This window comes from Carlito syrichta, unplaced genomic scaffold (assembly GCF_000164805.1).
Source record: "Carlito syrichta isolate Samal-C Ts95f unplaced genomic scaffold, Tarsius_syrichta-2.0.1 Scaffold6706, whole genome shotgun sequence".
Taxonomy (NCBI): domain Eukaryota; kingdom Metazoa; phylum Chordata; class Mammalia; order Primates; family Tarsiidae; genus Carlito; species Carlito syrichta.
The window spans coordinates 488,550-511,600 of NW_006950802.1; the positions used below are offsets into that span (position 1 = coordinate 488,550).

The 23,051-nt window shown below is 41.9% G+C and overlaps 1 protein-coding gene across 1 annotated transcript in view; it reads left to right on the forward strand.

The window, feature by feature from the left end:
* The window catches only part of RHOBTB3 (Rho related BTB domain containing 3), a 70,578-nt gene that overhangs the window by 13,016 nt on the left and 34,511 nt on the right, over positions 1–23,051 (forward strand). Inside the window, exons 4-6 of the mRNA XM_008050950.2 lie at positions 3,829–3,983; positions 9,869–9,980; positions 12,372–12,737. Coding sequence (XP_008049141.2) covers positions 3,829–3,983; positions 9,869–9,980; positions 12,372–12,737 — 633 coding nt within the window. The remainder of the gene's footprint in view (positions 1–3,828; positions 3,984–9,868; positions 9,981–12,371; positions 12,738–23,051) is intronic.

Sequence of the window (23,051 nt, forward strand, 5' to 3'; positions counted from 1 at the left end):
AAGCCTTTGGGAGGCTGAGGTGAATGGATTGCCTGAGCCTGCAGGTTCGAGACCCGCCTGTGCAGGCAAGACCTCATCTCTACAATAAATCAAATCTCTACAATAAATCACCACCGGGCGTGGTAGCGCGCCCCTGTAATTCCGGCTACTTGGAAGGCTGAGGTGGAAGGATCGCCGGAGCCCAGCAGGTCGAGGCTGCGGTGGCCAGGAGCGGCCACTGCACTCTAGTCTAAGCAACAGTGAGACTCCAACTCAAAAAAAAAAAAAAAGAAAAGAAAAAGAATGAGATGTCATTTATTTAAATGCCAGAGTTACATTGTGTTTGCTTCAACACATACACACACACACACACACACACACACACACACACACACACAGAGACATTTGATAATATTTTAAAAGATAACATGTAAGAAAACAAAGATTACAGTGTTAACTAGAAGTGTAACATTCAAATTCAGAATCACTGTGACCATGAGGCACCACAGTTTAAAATCATTGAGTTCTCTGATTGTTCCTGGTAAAATATTGAATGTAAATGTGTTTAATCCAGACATGTTTTGTTGGTTATACTGCTATAACCAATGCAAGTCAGGCTTTTACTTAGAATCTTAGATTATACAGCTGACTGATAAGCAATAGTATAGCAATGGTTTCAAAGAGAGTCACAAAATAAATAATTAGAGGCCCAAACCTGTGAAGAAGTTTTTAAGAAATAAGATTTCAGGTCCCAGCATGGTGCCTCATGCCTGTAATTCCAGCACTTTGGGAGGCAGAGGCGAAAGGATTGCTTGAGCCCAGGTGTTTGACACTAGCATGGGCAACATGATGAGACCCTGTCTCTACAAAAAAAAAAGAAAAGAAAAGAAAAAAAAAATTATCTGGGCACGGTAGTGCATATTTGCAGTTTTAGCTACTTGGGATCCTGAGGTGGAAGATTTCCTGAGCCCAGGAGATGGACGCTGGAGTGAGCCGTGATCGTGCACTGCACTTCAGCCTGGGTGACAGAGTGAGACCTTGACAAAAAAGAAAGAATGATTTTAGAATCCAGATAAAGGGTAGGTAGCTAAGTGGCAACTAATTACAGCATAAAAGGGTGTATAATGACTAGGCATTTTTCCTTTCTGGTGAGTGAACAAAAAGAAATGTCTTTAGTGGCATTGAAGAGATACAAGGATTAGCAATGAGCAGGAGCTTTCTAGGAATGTGTGTCAGTAAGATGATTATAGCTACACACAGTGCAGGCCCTCTCAGCTGGCTGGAACCTGAAATGCGTCATATTTTTCCCTCAAATCAAGATTGTTTGTTAAAAAATTACATTATGTTCACTTCATATTTTCCTTGAAACACTGCTGACTATGCTTGATTTGGGGCCAGAAATAAAGTTTAATAAGATGATCTTCCTACTCCCCCCATTCCATCAGCATAAGGAGACCTTTGTATACATAAGAAGGCTCTGTCTTCAGAAAATCTAAGGCGCTATAAAGAATGCTTTGTAAAGACTGCAAAATACCAATGTGTGTTTCAAGATGGGCTAAATTCTGTATGAAAACTGTATTTGCTCCAAACCTAAAATGATCTTAGAAAAAGTCAATACAAAAGCTCAGATTTGAGTTCATGGCATAGAGGACCCAAGCTTAATTTTTTAATTTGCCATATTTTGGAATCAGTAATTCTTTACTCAAGTTAAATTTTTTACTTTTTGAGTCAGGGTCTCACTCTGTCACCCAGACTACCCAGACGAGTTCAGTGGCGTGATCACTGCTCACTGTAGCTTCAACCTCCTGGTCTCAGGTGATCCTTCTGCCTAGCCTTCAGAATGGCTGGAACTTCAGGCATGCACCACCATGCCTGGGTAATTTTAAAATTTTTTTGTAAAGATGAGGGCTCGCTATGTTGCCCAGGCTAGTCTCGAACTCCTGGGCTCAAGCAATCCTCCCACCATGGCCTCCCAAAGTGCTGGGATTACAGGTTGTAAGCCACTGCGCCCAGCCTCAAACTAAATTTTTTATCTTATCTTTTGATGTCACTTATTTATCAGGTAGAGCAGGTGATAGTTTTATTAGTTTCTCCATCTCTAACTCACAAGGAGACTCAGACAAGTCACATAACCTCTCTGAGCCTCAGTTTCCTCTGTAAAGTGAGGCTGTGGATGCATGATCTCTGAGCTCTAACATTCTTTCAATGAAGCTAAAATGATCCAAGTCATATGTGTGTGTATGTGTCCATACACATGTATGTTTTAACATATGTGGTATTGCATGTGCACTAAATGTCTTTAGCATGCACCCCACATGTACACATGTTCTCCATCTATATGCAGTTCAGTGGTGGGACATTTGTGATGTATGCTGTGGGGAGATGCTCAGATGCTTTCTCAGGGCCAGTGTCCTTCCTTCCTCAGATGCTGGGCTTGTTGGTTGCTAAGGGTGCACAGCTGAGTCCCTTTCAGGCCATAATCTCTGCTGATGGAAGTTGTCTTGCCCAGGTTTATGCCAACTCCAGGGTGCAGCCCTTGTCTAATCCCTGGTCAATTTAGGGACAGGATGCAAAGACTCAGCTGCCCTTCCCCATGTGAAAAGCCACTCTGTAAGGCCCTCTGATCTCCAGAGCTCCTGGAGGATCAGCTGTGACCTTTGTTGCAATCATACTGCAGTTCAGATTTTCCCTTTACCTCATCCCACATCCCTCATCCCTGAAGAGGCTTGTTCCCAAGATCACCACCCAATTAACCTTGTGCACATCAGTCCCCCAGGGAAGCCAAACTACAACCACATGCATTTCTAGAAAATGTCCCTTCTTCTGGTTGGGTGTGGTGGTTCATGTTCGTAATCCCAGCAATTTGGGAGGCCGAGACAGGAAGATTGCTTGAACCTAGGAGTTCAAGACCAGCCTGGACAACATAGCAAGACCTCATCTCCATTTCTAAAAACAAAAATTTTTTTTTAAAGAAAATTTACCCTCTTTTGACCTGGTGGCTATTTAAGTAATGACACTTCCCATGTTGTGGTCATGAAACAAAACAAAGCTAACTGGAGGAAGGTGTATTTTCAGCTGTACTAAGGAGTGTTCTTATAGGCAGACTGATCTACTCCCTTCCCAGCCACTGACCTTGAATGGTACACCCATGAATCTTGGGACATCTCACTTTTTTAGTAAATACTTTTTTTTCCTTCAGTTTTTAATTTTTTTAACCTTTAAGAAAAAGATAGAGTGACTAAATTTGGTCTCTGAAGTTGAATGCTTTAGAGTCTAATGATGGAATTGTCTGAATTAATAAGAATATAGTTCATGTGACATTTATAGAGAGTGACAATCTTGTAGCCTTTAAAATTGGGTCAAATTGAGGGTTCCATTAAAAGCATATGGTTTAGTAAAACTTTATAAATATATTTAAAGTTTATTAACCAAAAAATCCAAGTTGAATTTGTATTATTTAAACCAAGTTACATTTATATTCTTTTCTACTGGTCTAGGCATGCTTGATATTTAGGATGTCAAGGTTGTGTAAAAACAAGCAAGCCGCCATTACTGGCTGGTTGGTCTAATTGTTATAGTAGCCTTGGTGATACTCATTCACGTACTTGTAACTCTTCAGTTTTCTAAAATGCTCTTTGTTCTTCTCACAGCTAAAGTTTGCTTATTTAGGGACCTTTCTGTGATCATTGACACCTATTATTGAGAGTCTAGTGGGCAGTGGGTGCACTGAATGCTTTTGAACTGTGGTTGAGGTAGGAGTTCTTAACTTGTTTTATGTTCAGCTTGTCTGTCAATATCTCTTTTCCTGTTTAATTTCAAAGCTTTTTGTTTTCAAATTTATTTTCTCAGAAGAATTACCTTGTACGTGCCCACTATGTACCTCAGACAGAGGGAGCTGTGTTAGCACAACAGAAGGGATCCAACTCGCTAAAGAACTAGGAGCGACCTATCTAGAACTCCACAGTCTTGATGACTTCTACATAGGAAAATATTTTGGAGGAGTGGTAAGTGGAAATTCCTCCCACGTATAAACTCTTCTGTCAGGCTGGCTCTTTAGTTATTTTCTGGCACATCCATTAGAACTTTAGTTTTATTTATGAGCCAGAGTCTCACTCTGTTGCCCAGGCTAGAGTGCAATGAATACTCACAGCTACCACAGCCTCAACCTGCTGGGCTCAGGTCATCCTTCCACGTCAGCCTGTCGAGTAACTAGGACTACAGGTGCACACCACCACACCCGGTTAGGTTTTTTTTGCTGTTGTTGCTTTGTTTTATTTTTTTATTTTTTTAATTTTTTTTTTGAGTCGGAGTCTCACTCTGTCGCCCAGACTGGAGTGCATGGCCACTCCTGGCCACCGCAGCCTCGACCCGCTGGGCTCCGGTGATCCTTCCGCTTCAGCCTTCCAAGTAGCCGGAACTACAGGCGCGCGCTACCACGCCCGGCTGATTTTTTGATTTCTTGTGGAGATGAGGTCTCGCTGCCCAGGTGGGTCTCGAACCCCTGCGGGCTCAGGCAATCCACTCACCTCAGCCTCCCAAAGGCGCGGGATTACAGGCTGAGCTTCTGAGCCCGGCTTGTTTTATTTTTTTAATTGTAGACATGAGACCTTGCCATGCTGCTCAGGCTGGTCTTGAACTCCTAGACTCAGACAGTCCTCTTGCCTCAGCCTCTCAAAGTGCTGGGATTATAGGCCTGAGCCACTGCGCCCAACCTGATGTCAGATTTAATAGTAATCTTTGTACAGCTCAGTGAAGTCCTGAAAGTTCTCTTTCATTTCCATCTACTAGTTGAAAAGAAGAAATTTTCTCTTTGTGTGTGCTTTGGCTAAATTTTATATCTTCCTAATCTTGTGGCCAACACAGCTTCTTGTGGGCTGTGTGGTGAGCCAGGGTCTGCTTCCTCGGTTGCAGTGCCATTTATTGGGTTCTGGAGTCATGTTGATGCTTAGCTTACCACACAGAGCCTCCCCTAAAATGTTAGGTTGTAAGGCCCTTGGAGAATACTTTGGAGTTGTATCACTTAAGGATTTACTGAGGCTGGGTGCAGTGGCTCATACCTGTAGTCCCAGCACTTTGGGAGACTAAGGCGGGAGGTTCACTTGAGGCCAGGAGTTTGAGACCAGCCTGAGCAACATACTAAGACCCCAACTCTACAAACAGTTAAAGAATTAGCTGGGTATGGTGATATGCACCTAGGGTCCCGGCTACTCAGGAGACTGAGGCAGTAGGATTGCTTGAGCCCAAGAATTGGGGGCTGCAGTGAGCTATCATTGCACCACTGAACTCTATCCTGAGTGACACAGAGAGACCCTGTTTCAAAAAAAAACCAAAAAAATTTTACTGACTTAGGAACAATCTTTCCAACCCTTCAAGTGACTTCTCTTAACAAACAAATCTGAAAAACATGAGTGAGCAGTTAAAAACCAAAGAAAACTCTATATTAAGGAAGAACACTTTGGCATTCTCCATGAGTTCCCTATCTCCTCACCAAGTACTCTTTCCAATATGCCAGAATATTCATTATGTAAATTTGTGTTGAGGTGTTGAGGTTTCCACAGATGACTACAGAAATTTCTCGAGTTCAGGAGTTAACTAAACTGGGTACAATAAAGACCAACTATAAACGGTACTAATTTTTGTGATATAAATGGCTATAACTCACCCAGTAATATAAAGAAACATTAATATTACAGCTTTAAGGAAGATGCACTCCCAGTGTGGATATTTTCAATGACCATGAGAAATATTTGCCATATTTGTTTATCTTGCTTAGCAGTGAGAGGGGAGGTAGAGGATTGAGAGTGAATTCTCCTGTCAAGCAGATTAAATTGTAGTAGCTTTTTAAAAAAGTCTTAATGTGGCCAAGAATCATGCGTTTCCCTGAACTACCTAGGGAGTTGGGGCAAAAAAGATGGCTTGGTTTCATTTGTTGGACGGCTTCATTTGTTGGGTGGTTTCATGGTTTGGATTTGGTTTCATGTATTGAAGTGGAGGCTATTTTCCTTGGGAGCCTTCAGTCTTCTTCTCATTCCAGAATCCTGAACCTGAAATACTGCAATCACTTTCCCCCCCTTCCACCTCCTACTTTCTCTTCTTTTTGTTCCTTTTTTCTCTTTCTTCCCAGCGCCCCATGTTGCCATTAGAGTTAGAGGCATGAGAATTGAAGATGCTGTCAAGGCTGGGAGAAAGATGGTGTTTCCTTTTTTCCTTAGCTCAAGACTTGATGAGAACATGGAAATAAAATCAGAATGATCTTTTTTATTTTAATTTTAAATTCTTATACTCCTCCGAGGTTCATGCAGACCAGGGAGAGTTGGTCCCTAACTCCTTGGACCTGAGACCACCCCTCTTCTTCTCACTCCCTGCTCCATCTCCTGCCCTTGTGAGCTTCATGCACACAAATGGACATCCAAGCTCCATTCACTCCCCCTCCCAGGAGCTTGAGCTCAGGAGTTTGAGACCAGTCCGGGCAACATAGTCCAGGTTGGAGTACAGTGGCACGATCATGGCTCACTGAAGTCTTGAACTCCTGGGCTCAGGCAATCCTTCTGCTTTAGTGGAGGCAGTTCCAGAGTAGCAGGCATTACAGGCACGCACCACCATGCCTAGCTAAATTTTTAATTTTTTGTAGAGATGAAGTCTTGCTGTGCTGCCTAGGCGGGTCTTGAACTCCTGGGCTCAAGCAATCCTCCCACCTTGGCTTCCCAAAGTGCTGGAATTACAGGCATGAGCCACTGTGCCTGACTTTAGAATGGTCTTTACATTCCTGTAAAGTACAACTGGGATCTTGAGAGTAAGAAATAATGGCATTGGCAAGATTATGGATGGTGTCGATAATGTCAGAGTGACAGGAGCATTTAAAGTTTTGCATTTAAGAGTCGGGGATGATGAGCTGGGCAGCTCTTTCTTCAGACCTGGGCGAGAGGGACACCTGCCCTTGAGACGTAGAGAGCCCCATCTGGCCCTCCTCCAGCTGCTTCCCTCACCACATGGCAAGGGCAAAGGAGCCAAGATGATGTGCCCACCTGGAGCTCATACCCCCCTTCTGGACTTGCATCATCCAATATGGTAGCCACATGTGGCTATTTATATTTTCAAAACTGAAATAAATTTCAGTTCCTCAGGCATACTAGCCACATTGCAGATGCTCTGTAACTACATGTGGTTAGTGGCTACTGCATTGGACAGTTGTGATGTTCCGGAACTTTTCCATCATCACAGAAAGATCTATTGGACAGTGCTGTGACTCTGCTCCAAAACCCAGGACCCCGGAATTCTTGGACCACTGGTCTTGTGTCTGTTTTCAGGGCCTGTGCAGGCCTCTATTCTGGGTCTGTCTTCCTGAAGGTGGACTGCCCTGCTGATGGACCCATCCCTGGGCCTGGGAGGTGGCTGAGGGGAGTCTATTTTTGAGGAATAAGGGAGGGGGAGTGGATGGAGCTTGGATGTCCATTTAGCTCACAAGGGCAGGAGATAGAGCAGGGAGTGAGAAGAGGAGGGGTGGTCTCAGGTCCAAGGAGTTAGGGACCAGCTCTCCCTGGTCTGCATGAACCTTGGAGGAGTTTAAGAATTTAAATCCAGGACTGGGGACTGTGGCTCACGCTTCCAATCCCATCACTTCGAGAGGTGGAGGCAGAGGATTGCTTGAGTCCAGGAGTTTGAGACCAATCTGGGCAACATAGCAAGACCTCTTCTCTACAAAACTAAAAAATTAGCCAGATGTGGTGGCATGTGCCTGTAGTCCCAGTTATTTAGGAGGCTGAGGTAGAAGGATCACAGCCCAGGAGGTCAAAGCTGCAGTGAGCGGTGATCATGCCACTGCACTTCGGCCTGGACAACAGAATGAGAGCCTGTCTTAAAAAAAAAAAAAAAAGGTAAATAAATGAAAAATAAATGTAAATCTGACCTTTTTGGTTGTTTTTTATTTAAATAATTTATCTCATTTAACCCAACATATATCCCAAAATATCATAAAGGTTATTTAATAAGATGATTTATGTTCTTTTTGTACTAAGTCTTTGAAATCCAGTGTGTATTTTACACCGAAACCACATCTCAATTCAGAATCGCTACTTTGATGTGTTCTATACTCACATGTGATAAGTGACTGCTGAATTGAAATGAGCAGATCTGCAGACTGAGTCTCTCAAGAGCAGTGAAGATGCAACCAGCGCAGGCCTGGCACGGGCCCTGTAGGTCTACAGTGACATGAAACATTTCTTCTCGCATACAGTTTGGTTGGGATTCCCGCACATTTGACCAAGGAAGGACTACGTGAGGAAGAAGTCTTTCATTACTTTTGCCAGGCTTTTATGATGATATATTTTTCAAGGCAGGATTATAGAATATCTTTTACCTATCAATTTGTGTTCTTGATTTACAAAGTTTAAATCTGGCATGCCTAACCTACAGCCCACAGGCCACATGCCATCCAGGACAGCTAATAATGCAGTCCCTCAAAATTCTTTAATATCATGTGTTTTTAGCATTTATTTTCTTTGTGACCCCGTGTAGTTGCATTTTGGAAGTTCACAATCACGCCTTATTCGTGACATTGCTTTTTTGCAGCATGTTTGTGAGCAGCTGTTTTCAGTTATGAAACACACGAAGAACAAAATTCAAACAAACATTTCTGATGAGCACCTTGAGAACTCTCTAAGAATTGTGACCACTTCCATTGAACCAGATGTTAATAGATTAGTTTTACAAAAACAAAGTCAGATTTCCCACTAGTTTTATATTCTCAGTTTTCTAAGCTTTATAATCAAAATATTTCTTTAAAAAGAAGTCTTATTGTGTATAGACACTGACTCTATTATATAATTTATGTGCTGTCCAAGACAACTCCTCTTTATTTGATGCAGCCCAGGAAAGCCAAAAGGTTGAAAACCCCTGATCTCTATAGATCCTGGTTTAAATATCTAGATATGTGGTAGGTGGGTCACCTTTGGTAATTTTGCCCTAGGCCTTGCAAGGTAGGGCCAGTCCTGAAGTTTGTAAATACATGTGGATGAGATTTTAAATTTATAAAGGACAGATTTCAAAAAAATTTGTTCAAGAGACAAAAGCAAAGTTTCACAGTTAATAAGAACATCTGTAAACATAGAACCAGATCTCTTCCTGCCTTGAATTTCATCAGTATTAATGGTGGTTGGTGCCCACTAAGAAAATTATTGACAACCACAGAGTGGTAGTGATTATTCAGAATAGCCAGACATGTGTCATGGGTCTGTAGCTCAGCTACTTGGGAGGCTGAGGTAGGAAGATGGCTTAAGCCCAGAAGTTAGAGTCCAGCTTGGTCAGATAGACTTATCTATAAAAAACAAAATTAAAAAATATTTTTTTAAAACAGAGAATAAAGCATTCTTTCTTAAATATTTATGTTTAGACAAACAAACAATCTGCTCCATTAGATACATTTTTTTAAATTAAAAAATTGTTAGGGCTGGCATGGTGGCTCATACCTGCAATCTCAGTACTTTGGGAGGCCAAGGTGAGAGAATTGTTTGAGCCTTGTAGTTTGAGACCAGCCTGGGCAACATAGCAAGATCTTGTCTCTACAAAAAAATTTTAAAAATTAGCTGAGCGTGGTGGCGCATGGCTATAATCCCAGTTACTCAGGAGGTTGAGCAGGAGGATTGCCTGAGCTCGGGAGGTCAAGGCTATGGTGAGCTGGGATCATGCCACTGCACTCCAGCCTGGGCAACAGAGTAAGACCTCAACTCAAAAAAAGAAGAAAAAAAATTGTTTACAGGCATTGTGTGTGTGTGTACACATATATATAGAACAGACATTTAAAACATTTGAAAAATGTGATTTGAGGTACAAATTATCACATTAAATATCTAATGTTGTTGGACATTTAATTAAAATTTGATTCATGTTTTAGTTGGAGTATTTTATGATTCAAGCCTTAAATCAGAAAACAAGTGAAAAAATGAAGAAAAGAAAAATGAGCAGCTCGTTTCATGGACTTAGACCACCTCAACTTGAGCAACCAGGTACATTTGTGAGCCCAAGTGTCCTGAGGACTACAACTTAGTTTTAATTACTTCAGCCGTGCATGTGTGTGTCTGTGTGTATGTGTGTGTGTCTGTCTGTCTAGAGATAAGGCAAAAATGACAAAATGTTAATAATTGCAGGATCCAAGTATAAGATACACGTGTTCATTGTATCATTCTTTCCATTTTTTTCACATTTGAAAATATTCTTAATACAAGGTTGGGGAAAATAAAGTTAAAAGCAAATAAATAAATTATATTGACTGTTACCAGAATTTTCTGCATAATTCTGTGATAGGAATAGTAGCATAGTACTCTATTAGATCAGCTTGTTTGGAGCATTGTTTTAAAAGTTCGCACTTGATAAATATTTGTTGAAAGAATGAATATAAATATAAACTAGAATAGGAGGACATTTCCAGGTTTTTTAAAAAGTATGGATATAAAGCCAGGCATGGTGATGTGCGCCTATTGTTCCAGCTACTCTGGGAAGCTGAAGTGGGAGGGTCCCTTGAGCCCAGGAGTTATAGTTCAGCCTTGGCAACATAGTGAGGCCCTCAGCTCTAACAAAAAATGCAGACATAAAGATCATAAATGATACGCACTTAGCTTTGAATTTCCTGGTGTTCTCAGCGAAAGGGGAGATGCTGTCTATTACATAGCAAACCCTGGGGCCTTCTAATCTTCCTAGATTAGAAGAAAAGTGACAAATGACCAAATAAGTAATGCAGATAGTTCTTAGTTCTTACTGGCCAAGATGAAAAAATATACCATTTCCTCTGATAAAGAAAATGTTTTCAAGTCATTTAGCACTGAGAAATTTCTCATGGGGATCTTCATGTGGGGGCACTAGGTGAATAGTGGACGGGCCTTCCAAAGTGTCCCTTCAGCAAATGCAGGCTCAACTGTCACACTATTTCTGAGAGTGGTAGAAGGAACACCAAACATAACCCAGGGGTCCAGGACAATGAAGTCTGGCTACACATTTGTTCTGAGGCTGATTTGTTCCAAGGACAGATCTGGGGCTCAGGGACACATGGAGTTTAAGATTCTGTGAAGGAACCACAGGCAGTGGAAAGGAGGGTGGTCTGGGGGATAGTGCAGAGAGAGCCTGGCCCCCAAAGGACCCTGTTATTGTCTGTTTTATAGACTGCAGTTTGCTTTGTAACAAAGGATTTTCTTTGCTAGAGGAGTTTGAATTTCACCAATTCAGATGATTTAGACCACTTTCCTCAACTTGTCTGGATAAAAATGAGACAGCAGATATTTTCCAGTTAGGGTCTATGGTGAAGGCCTGGCGTGTGGGTATCCTGAGTTGATCAAAGGCTTCACTCTCTTTTCTGGTGATCAAACTAGTAGGTGGAAGTTTACACTCTCTTTGGGGAACAAGGGAGCTTAGTCGACTTGTGAGGTGTGCTGAGTGGAAAGGGCTGGTTCTGGGTACATACTGTTTTATAGGGAGAAAAAAAAAATACTAGTTTTAGGATCCAAATAAAATGGTTGAAATGGTTTCAAACAATAGAGCCCAAGATTCTAAGCCTTGACTTTGAAAAGTTGCAGAATTATAATAGCTTAGTCCTCCATCTCCACTTCTGGTCCCAGGAGGGAAAGTACTTCAGATGTGAGGGTGGGTTCTTCACAACTTCTTTAATACTCCTTAAATTTTTAAATCAAAGGTGTAAGCAAAGACTAATGACTATCAAAATTGTAAAGATCAGTATTTGGCTGGGTCGGTGGCTCAGCCTATAATCCCAACACTCTGGGAGACTGAGATGAATGGATTGTCTGAGCCCGTGGATTCGAGACCAGCCCAGACAACTTGGCGAGAATTCATCTCTACAACAAATAAATTTTTAAAAAATTAGCCTGGCGTGGTAGCCTGCACCTGTGGTTCCAGCTACCTGGAAGGCTGAGGCTGAAGGATCACCAGAGCCCAGCAGGTTGATGCTGGGGTGTCTGTGAGCGTGCATGCCACTGCACTCCAGCCTGGGTGAAGGAGTGAGACCCTAACTCAAAAAAAAAAAAAAAAAGATCAGTATTTGGAGGAATATTTTGTTTGGGGAGACACAAATAATGAGAAATGTTATTTTATTACTACTTATGTCATTAGTAGGTTTTTTGTTTGCACTATAAAACGTAAATGCAGTATTCATGTGTGTCTGTGTTATAAAAACCTGTAATTCCTGAATAACTAGTTTATAATGCTTATATGTTATGTTAAGCTATATAAAGTTGCTGTTTTGGTAGGCCAAAATTTGTCAAATATTGGCAATTTCCTATGGTTCAACCTAACATTTTAAAATATCGTGTGTTGTATTTAAAGTAAAACGGAATATTGCATCTGTAGATCTAAAGAGGTGTTTATTATTTTTATTTTCCTTTTTGAAACAGAAAAAATGCCTGTCTTAAAGGCTGAAGCGTCACATTATAACTCTGACTTAAATAACTTGCTGTTCTGCTGCCAGTGTGTGGACGTGGTGTTTTACAATCCGGATTTAAAGGAGGTGATAGAGGCCCACAAGATCGTTCTCTGTGCTGTAAGCCATGTTTTCATGCTGCTTTTCAATGTGAAGAGTCCTACCGACATCCAGGATTCCAGTATCGTCCGAACTACCCAGGATCTCTTTGCCATAAACAGAGATCCCATGTTTCCAGGTGCTGGCCAGGAGTCTCCAGGCAACCCACCGTTGCGAGTCATTGTCAAAGATGCCCTCTTCTGTTCTTGTTTATCAGACATCCTCCGCTTCATTTACTCAGGTATCTTGTCAAATAATTCTGGTCACTTATGCCCTCTTATGCTTTTGGTTCATTTTGCGTTTTTTTTTTTTTCTTATCATCTGAGGTGAAGGAAATAGTATTTGGTTTATACGAGGGGGTACCCAACAAACTGGAATTTATTTATAAAACAATGGTATTTATTCTTACATGTTTAAACTTCAGTCACCTTCAAAGTATTCTCTGTTTGATGCAATACACCTATCAAGAGACTTTTTCCAGTGCTCAAAACAGTTTTTGGACTCGTCAATATTGATGTCTTTTAGTTCTTCTGCCATTTTTGTTTCACCTCTTTCTTAACAGCAAAACATTCTCTTTTGAGGACTTTTTTCATCTGGGGAACAAAAAAAAAGTCACTCTGGGTAAGATCAGGTGAACAGGGAAGGCAAGGCATGAGTTTCATGCTGTTTTTGGTCAAAAACTGCTGAACACTCAGTGCAGTGTGGGCAGATGCGTTGTCATGGTGGAAGAGCTTGTCACCTGTTTGCCACAAATCAGGATGTTTCTTCTGCAAATTATGACACAACTTTCTCAAAACTTCCAAATAGCCGGATGCAGTGGCTCACACCTGTAATCCCAGCACTTTGGGAGGCTGAGGTGGGAGGATTGCTTGAACCCAGGAGTTTGAGACCAGCCTGGGCAGCTTAGCGAGACCTTATCTCTCCAAAAAATAAAAAAATTAACTGGCTGTGATCAAAAGAAAGACAAACAAAAAAACTTCCAGATAAAGAACTTTGGTTGACCATTTGATTTGGAGGGACAAATTCCAAGTGTACTACAAGGGGCCTGCCCTCCAAAAGATAATTGCTTTTTTGGGGGTGGGGGGAGCGGGTACTCCTTTGTATATAGGAATTAGTCCAAGTTTTCCAATCTTCATTACAAATGTACTTGCCTTTTTTTTTCCCCCACCAGTTTTGTTTTATTGTAAATATACATTACATAAAATTTACCATCGTGACTATGTTTAGGTGCACAGTTCTATGGTATTAAATACTTTCATGATGTTATGCAACTGTCACCACCATCCATCTCCTTAACTCTTTCATCTTGTAAAACTGAAACTCTTTACCTATTAAGCAATAACTCCCCGTTCCCCTCCTTCCAATCCCTGGCAATCACACCACTCTATTTTCTAGAATTTTGACTACCGTAAGTGCCTCACATAGGTAGAACCTACAGTATTTTCTTTTTTTGTGACTGGCTTATTTTACTTAACATGGTGTCTTCAAGGTTCATCCAGGTTGTAGCAAATGTCAGAATTTCATTCCTTTTTAGGGGCTGCTGATAATATTCCATTGTATGTATATACCACTTTTTAATCCATTCATTCATAGGTGGACACTGGATTACTTCCACTGTCTTAGCTTTCATGAGTAATGATACTATGAACAGGAGTGCACAAATATGTCTTTGGAGACTCTGCTTTTAATTCTTTTGCATATATACTCAGAAGTGCAAACACTGGATCATATGCTAATTCTATTTTTAAAATTTTTTTTTAAATTTTGAGTCTGAGTCTCATTCTGTCATCCAGGCTGGAGCGCAGTGTCACAATCACAGCTCACCATAGCCTCGGCCTCCTGAGCTCAGGCGATCCTTCCACCTCAGCCTCCTGAATAGTTGAGACTACAGGTGCGTGCCACTATACCTGGCTAATTTTTTTAAAATTTTTGTAGAGATGAAGTCTTGCTATGTTGCCCAGGCTGGTCTTGAACTCCTGGGCTCAAGCTATCCTCGTGCCTTGGCCTCCGAAATTGCTGCAATTATAGGCGTGAACCACTATAATTAGTGAGCCACTAGTCCAATTTTCAAAAAAAAATTTTAAGGAGCTGCCATACTGTCTTCCATAGTGGCTATATGATTTCACCTTAGTCTAGTGGTCAAGGGTTCTAATTTGTCCACATCCTTGCTAACACTTATTATTGTCTGAAATTTTTTTTTTTTTTTTTTTTGAGTTGGAGTCTCACTCTGTTACCTGGAGTGCAGTGGCCGCTCCCGGCCACCGCAGCCTCAACCTGCTGGGCTCCGGCGATCCTTCCACCTCAGCCTTCCAAGTAGCTGAAACTACAGGCACGCACTACCACGCCCAGCTAATTTTTGATTTATTGTAGAGATGAGCTCTCGCCAAGTTGCCCAGGCGGGTCTCGAACCTGCAGGCTCAGGCAATCCACTCACCTCGGCCTCCCAAAGTGCTGGGATTACAGCCTGAGCCACCGAGCCCGGCCTGAATTTTTTTTATAGTAGCCATCTGATTGGGTGTGAGATGGTATCTAATTATAGTTTTGATTTACATTTCCCTAATACTTAGTGACTTAGTGATGTTGAGCATTTTTTCATATGTTTATTGCACTTGCCTTGGTTTTAATCTACTTGTAAAATCAATAATCCGCTGAACAGGTATGTTAATATTTTATATTTTTAAAAGTTATCCAAAATATGAAATACAAGAACTTATTGTCCAGCTGAATTTAAATAAATAAAATTTTCCTAGAGTATGAGATTTAGTGTCTACACCTTAAAACCTAGCTATTTACTCTTGAATTTGACTTAGATTTGGAGGAAGTCAGGGATAGAATTGCATTCCATTTAGGAACTGGCAATCAAAATCTAACATTAGTTGAGGTCAGATCAGGTTTGGCTGTGACTCTTACATGTTACTTTTTCCCCCTTACTGTGCCCTTTCTTTTTAAGATTTAGCTTATTAATTATTTTTTCTTCTTTTCCTTTTAAAAACTCAGTAGCAACTATATTTTAAAGAACAGAAGTTCTGAGTCTTTTTAGCAGATGAATTGAAGGTCTCACATCTAAGTGTCCCATGTAAGAATGGAAAAGAATTTCTGTTAAATGATTTTTAAAGTAAGCATCTAAATATACATTTTCTGAGAAGTAGTCTTTAATTGTTTTTCCAGCTTAGAATCATGTGCTGATGAGATACTAGACTAAGGTCACTCCTCTGGAATGTGTCTGGAGAAATACTTATAATCTACTTTTAGGTTTCAGATAATGCCTAATTAGGAACAGATAAGAAGTGTATTGAGGTTTGCAAACAAAACAAGTATTATTTCGTATAGATAAGAACATCTGGGTAGCCTTCATTTAAATGGTTAATGTTAAAAATAAAATACTACTTTTTTTAGTTGGGTTGTGGTTATGTAATTTTATAAGTTAAGGTCAGATGTCGTGGCTCACACCTATAATCCCAGCACTTTGGGAGGCCAAAGCAGGAGTTTGAGACCAGCCTGAGCAACATAGTGAGGCCTCGTCTCTATACAAAAAAGAAGTCAAAAAGTAAACCGGCTATGGTGGCGTGCACCTGGAGTCCCAGCTACTCAGGAGGCTGAAGCGGGAGTATCATCTGAATCTAGGAGGTCAAGGCTGCAGAGAGTCATGATTATGCCACTGCACTCCAGCCTGAGTGACAGGGTGAGACCTCGACTCAAAAAATGAAAATTGAATTATGGTTTTGAAAAGTATAGTTGCAGCATGCAGATTTATGTGGAGATATAGATATGGGGGCAGAGTGTGGTGGTAGATCAGTGAATGCTGGCTTGGCAAAGGCAAATAATCACATATCCAGTACACACCTAGCATGCTGCCTTCAGTGGGTTCTCTGTAAGTTTCAGTTGAATCAAGGGGGTAGGTTCTAGTACCTGGAAGTTACCATATGAGTAAGTCACACTAGTTAAAGATCTCATTTAGTACCACAGATTTTAATGTTTAAACTTAGAATCTGACGGTTCAGAACTTAAGGCCAATTTTGAAAAACTAAAATGTTTATATGTTAAAAGAAAAAAATTGTTTTAATGATATGTTTAAGGAACAGTGAAAGATATGTTTGACTTTTCTTTTTTATAATTTTTCTGTTGAAATTATAAGAATTATTCAGCAAGTTTCCTACAGCTCCCATTGCCTTCTTTCAAAGGCACTCTGAAGCCAGTTATATCCTTTTCAATTTGGTAGCAGTAAAATAGCCCAGTATATCTCCAGTGACAGGGCCTGCCTGGCTTTCTCCCAGGGAGTGACTTTTTTAAATTACAAAATCAATACAAGTGGGGAAAAAAAGGGAAAGAAAAGAAAAAGTTCTCGAATCCCAGGTCCCTCCCCCAGAGTAATTTACCTGTTGTAAGTTTTCAGTGTATTCACCCTGATGCTGTTTGAAAGGATTAATGTAATCTACTGGGGAAATCTGCATGAATGAAAATGTAACCCTGGGTCCCTGCTGTTTCCCGGGGATTGCGGCAGGAGCGTGGAGTGGGAGGGATGACTTGTGGGAGTATAGGTGGGCAAGGCCTGTGGAAGCTGCCCCTGCTGTTCTCAGAGCCTGAACTGGAGCTTTAAAGAAAGCTCTTCTCCAGCGGTGGAGGGAGGGAGGCACAGAGCAGGAAGACAGCAGTCTGGTCGGGAGGCCCGTATTAGTCTGTTTTGCGTTGCTATAAAGAAACATCTGTGGCCGGGCTATTTATAAAGAAAAGAGGTTTATTTTGGCTCATGGCTCTGCAGACTGTACAGGAAGCATAGTGCCAGCATCTGTTCCTGGCGAGGCCTCAGGAAGCTTCTGGTCATGGCAGAAGTTGGGAAGAGTGGAAGGTTATGCCACAGGGCAAGAGCAGGAGCAAGAGAGAGACAAGTGGGAGCTCCCAGACTCTTTTTAACAACCAGCTCTTCTTTAAAAAAATGTATTTTATTTTAGCATTGTAGGGGTACAAGTGAGGATTTCCTATATAAGTAAGTTGCACAAAGGTGAAGTGTGGGCTTCTAGCTGGCCCTCTCTCCCCCTTATAGTGAACCCCATGTGTTGCCACGTGCCCCCCCCTTCCTTCCTCCCTCCACCCCCGGGCAGTGTCCAGCATCTGCCAGTCCTACCCATGAGCTCCTTCGACTGGTGATCAGGGCCCGTTTATGAGTGAGAATATGCGGCATTCATTTCTTTGTTTCTGTAATAACCAGATCCCATGTGAGTTAATAGAGCCAGGACTCACTCATAACCACAAAAACAGTGTCAAGACATTCATGGGGGACCCACCCCCATGACCCAAACACCTCTCACTTAGGCCCCACCTTCAACACTGGGGATCATACTTCAATATGAGATTTGGAGGGGCAATCATCCAAACTATATTAAGTCCCCATCACTGTAGCAATCACCTTCAGGAAGGCCAGTATTCAGACAATGGACAGTGGGTGGCCTTGCTATTGGCCCTCACCATCTAGGCCAGTGCTTCTCGAGTCTTTTTTTTTTTTTCTTTTTTTTGAGTTGGAGTCTCACTGTATCGCCCAGTGGAAAAAAAAGGGAGTCTCACTGTATCGCCCACAGCCACTCCAGCATCAACCTGTTGGACTCCGACAATCCTTCTGCCTCAGCCTTCCAAGTAGCCAGAACTACAGGTACACACTACCGTGCCTGGCTAATTTTTGATTTATTGTAGAGATGAGGTCTCGCCAATTTGCCCGGGCTGGTCTCGAACCTGTGGGCTCAGACAATCCACTTGCCTCGGCCTCCCAAAGTGCTGAGATTACAGGCTGAGCCACCAAGCCCGGTTGCTTCTTTAGTCTTTAAGGATTTTGTTACGTGGAGATTCTGATTCAGGAGGCTTGGCATGGGGCAGGAGACTCTGCACTTGGGAGTCTCCCGGGTGGTGCTGAATCCATGGAGCACCAGAAACAGCGAAACACCTGCTCTCGGAGGAACTGGGAACCAACCACAGCTAGCAAATAAGGGCCTAGGAGTCAGTGCAGAGGCCTAGGAGGGGATCCCAGTTATCAGCTTAGAGCACAGAATTAAAATGGGGGTGATCTGCAAGGCTGACAGATGGGGAGCTATTTGGAGCTGGGGCTCTCGGTGCCCTATGACGGCCCCTGCCGACGTGGTGGAAAGGATGGATGCTTAGGGGTAGGTGGCAACTAAGTGAGTCTGGGACAGGGATTCGAGGGTAGATGGCATGCTAGTGTGGAGGGCGTGCTAGTTTGGAGAGCTTGCTGAGCTGCAGGTCTTTAACCAGCTTGCTGCACTGGTTTCTTATCCTGATACTGAACAGCCCCGTTTCTGCTCTGATCTCTCCTTGTATGTCATGGCCAAGGCCAGAGGTGCTGTCAGGTATGAGCAGGGGCTTATGATATTGACCTGGGCTGCAGAGAGGACCCAGTGCTGGTTGAGGAGAAGGGAAAAAACTGGTTCTGCAGGTACCTGTTTGTTATTCTTTAATTATTTACAGATTCTGACCTCTGGTTCAAGCAAAAGTTATATTTAAGTGACATTTTAAAAAGATCCGAAAGCTGTGCCAGGTGTGGTGGCTCTCGCCTGTAATCCCACGCTTTGGGAGGTAGAGGCGAGAGGATTGTCTGAGTCCAGGGGTTCAAGACCAGCTTGAGCAACTTGACGAGACCTCGTATCTACAGTAAAAAAAACTAGCCAGACGTGGTGACACACACCTGTAGTTCCAGCTACTTGGAAGGCTGAAGTGGAAGGATCGCCTGAGCCCAGCAGGTCGAGGCTGCAGTGAGTATGCCACTGCATTCCAGCCTGGGCAATAGAGTGAGACTCCAATTAAAAAAGAAAAAAAAGTTCCCAGAGCTGTATTTGCACAGAAAAGACAGTTCTGAAAAAATGCAGAAAATTTGTTAAGAGGAAAAAACAAAACACCCAGATTCCATTATCTAAAGAAAATGCCTAAATATGTATTGAAATTTTGTTTTATCTTCTAGTTTTACATATGAAGTTACTGGGTTTTTTTAAAAGTATTTTTTATTAAATCAAACAAACATGTTAAACTACATTTTTCTCAGAGACTACAGTAAAGGAGCCTGGCATTTTAAAACCTTGAACGAAACACAAATTTTAAGACACAATTACACAATGGTTTCTTCACGATAGCACTGTGATCTATCCTTGGGTAATGTTAGAGGAGATTGGAAACAGGGGCTGTTTGTTTGGCGGGGCTGTTGGTGATACAGGGGTTGAACTCCATGATATGACTTGCTCAGGAATATTTGCCCTGAGCAAACATGGGCTTGAAAATCATAGTAAACCTATCTCTTGAAATCCCTCTTTTTAAAAATAAACCAATTTACGAAGAATGTCTTAATTCTTCTCAAATAATATACTTATTTTAACCTTTAGGAACTTGAAATTGTGCACATATTGTGTCACCAGGGGCATTTGATCCTACATTAGGAAGGGCCAGCTGACTAGTCCTGTGAACTTTTTATATCTGCATATAAGATTTCGGTTTATTTTCCTGTTTGAATTTGTAAGGCCATTGACACAGAGCATGTCTGTATATATTATTATTATTAATTTTTTTGGTGTCAGGGTCCCACCCTGTCACCCAGCCTAATGTGCAGTGGCACAGTCATGGCTCACCACAGCCTCAACCTCCTGGGCTCAGGCGATCCTTCCACCTCAGCCTCCTGAGTAGCAGAGACTACAGGAACAGCCCCCATGCCTGATTAATTTTTTAATTTTTGTAGAGAAGAGTTCTCTCTATGTTGCTGAGGCTGCTCTTGAACCCCTGGGCTTAAGCAGTTTTCCTGCCTCAGCCTCCCAAAGTGCTAGGAGATTTGGGCCACCATGTCTGGCCTATATGCTAATTTTTTACTGGATAACAACAAACACTGCATAATGTATAAGCACTTAATGACTAACCCTAAAGAAGAAAGAGTCATCTGAAAAGACCAGCAGTTTCCTGGTCTGCAGGGAGTAATCCTTACATGGCATACAATTGTAACATTCTTATAATACTTGATACAGTCTTATGCTTGCAAATTCCTGAGTCACATGATCTTAGATGGTTGGGAACTGAAATATGTGTAAGAGCCTCAAGAATTTAGCTTTGAGCGCTTCCTGTCACAGATGGCCCTTGGAATTTCACATCACTTTCTGAAATGCCGACAAAGTAGATGAATGTATGGGAAGAGCTATCATCTTCAGCTTACTAGCTTTCTCCGGTTCTTGGAATTCTCTGGCAGCTCCCTTTCTGCATTGCTCAAAAACACAGCCTAGCATCCACGAGTCTATCATGCTCTCTAAACATCTAAGTAAATTAAATAAGTGCTGTGAGAAGTTAGCTAAGGAAAATTCCAGTAAATAATGGAAGACAAATAAGTTCTGGAGATCTGTGGTACAATATCTTGCTTATTGTTAACAGATAGTGTACTATGTACATAAACATTTAAGAGAGTAGATCTTGTGTTAAATGTTTCTTAACACACACACACACACACACACACACACACACACACACACAGAATTTTTTGTTTGATTAGGACCTAAAGGTGTCAAAGATGATTTGTTAGCGTTTGTAATTATGAAAACATCCCAATTATTAGGGTGCTGGTAAGAGTTCATGTTACTTTCATTTTGAGTCATTAGTTCTTTCTGTGTCCTCAGAGCAGTGGCTTGTGAGGATTTGCCTGCTACCGGGTCTGTATATTTAGGTTATTTGATACTTGCTTTCAGATAATCTTCTAAACAGAGATATTGTCTAGATGTTCTTTAGTTAATATGAGTTCACTAGTATAACTTAATGTAACTTTTACTTAAATATAACATAATTTGTTATATTAAAAGAGAACACAGAGAAAGTATCTGTTATTCTTTAGCTTGCATGAGTGTAAACAATAAAAAATACCAATACCTACCATTTCCTAAATACCACTCACCCTAGATTTTGATAACAGGTGAAGTTTCTAAAGGAAGACTAGTGGTCATTGGTAGTACACAGTGCATGTTAGAGTTTCCTGGGAGGCCTTTAAAACATTGGTGTCAGGGTCCCAAACCCAAAATTTTAATTTACTTGATCTGGGAATGAGACGCTCTCTGATGGTATCTTATAAAAGATTTCCAGGTAAGCATCACACACAGCTAGGGTTGAGAATCACTGGCGTAGAGGAAATGTTCTTGATCTGAGATCCATTGGCTTCTTATACTCTGACTTTTTTTTTTTGAGCTGAGGTCTTACTCTGTTACCCTGACAGGGGTGCAGTGGCATGATCATGGCTCATCACAGCCTTGACCTCCTGGGCTCAGGTGATCCTCCCACTTCAGCCTCCCGAGTAACTAGGACAACAGGCCCATGCTACCACACCCAGCTATTTTTAAAATTTTTGGTAGCAATGAAGTCTCACTATGTTGCCCAGGCCGGTCTCAAATTCCTGGACTCAAGCGGTCCTCCTGCCTCAGCCTCCTAAAATGCTGGGATTACAGGTATGAGCCACTGCTCCCGCCTACTCTGACATTTTTTGCAGACTATAATGTGTATGTGCATGTGACATTTTCTGAAGTGAAAAACCAAAGAAACTTATCAGAGTCTGTGAAAAGAATATGTGACCCCAAAGTTAGAAAGCATTTGTGCAGAAAGAAAACCAAAAAGCATAGAGTTCTAGACTGTATTCCTTTGGGAACTGTAGGAGGAAGGGGCGCTAACAGTGAAGGCAGAAAAGGAGCTATGAAAGGGAGAAAGCTTTTTGTGTGGGAGCCGACGCCAGCCCATGACAGCACGAGTGTGTTTATCATTCCCAGTTCCGTGTTCCAGGATGTCATGTTGGTAACTTGAATTGGGCCATGGAGGGAGTATTCACATCACAGAAAAGGTAAATACTACATATCAGGGGTGCCCCATGCCGCAGGGCTCAGCTGGAAAGAGCCCTGTGTCCGACCTTCCATCTGATTTGGCTCCACTTATTACAAAGAAGCTGCAATTACATGATCCCGTTGGTTCAACAAATGTTTATTATGTACCCTCCTCATTCCCCAGTATCCATGAAGGCTTCTGGCAGAGGGGTGGATAGAGCAAATGAGGCATCGGAAGAAGCAGATTAGGAGTAAATAGAAAAGGATCTCCAACTGCCAGAGAGGTGAAGTGACTTGCTAGAAATCACAGCCGATGTGGGACTCTATCCTGGGTCTCCTGCCATAACCACACACTGTACACTTTCTGTAATATAAATATATATACTTATTATTATTATTTTGAGTTGGAATCTCACTCTGTTGCAGGCTGGAGTGTAGTGACACACTCATGGCCACCCCAGCATCGACCTGCTGGGCTCCGGTGATCCTTCTGCGTCAGCCTTCCAAGTAGCTATAACTACTGTGCCCTGCTAATTTTTTGATCTATTGTAGAGATGAGGTCTCACCAAGTTGCTGAGGCTGGTCTTGAACCCGTGGACTCGGGCAATCCAGTCATCTAGGCCTCCCAAAGTGCTGGGATTACAGGCGTGAGCCACCATGCCCGGCCTCTGAATTATATTTTTATGAGTTAGGCCTTTCCGTAAGTTGTGGGATGGATGAGGGTAATC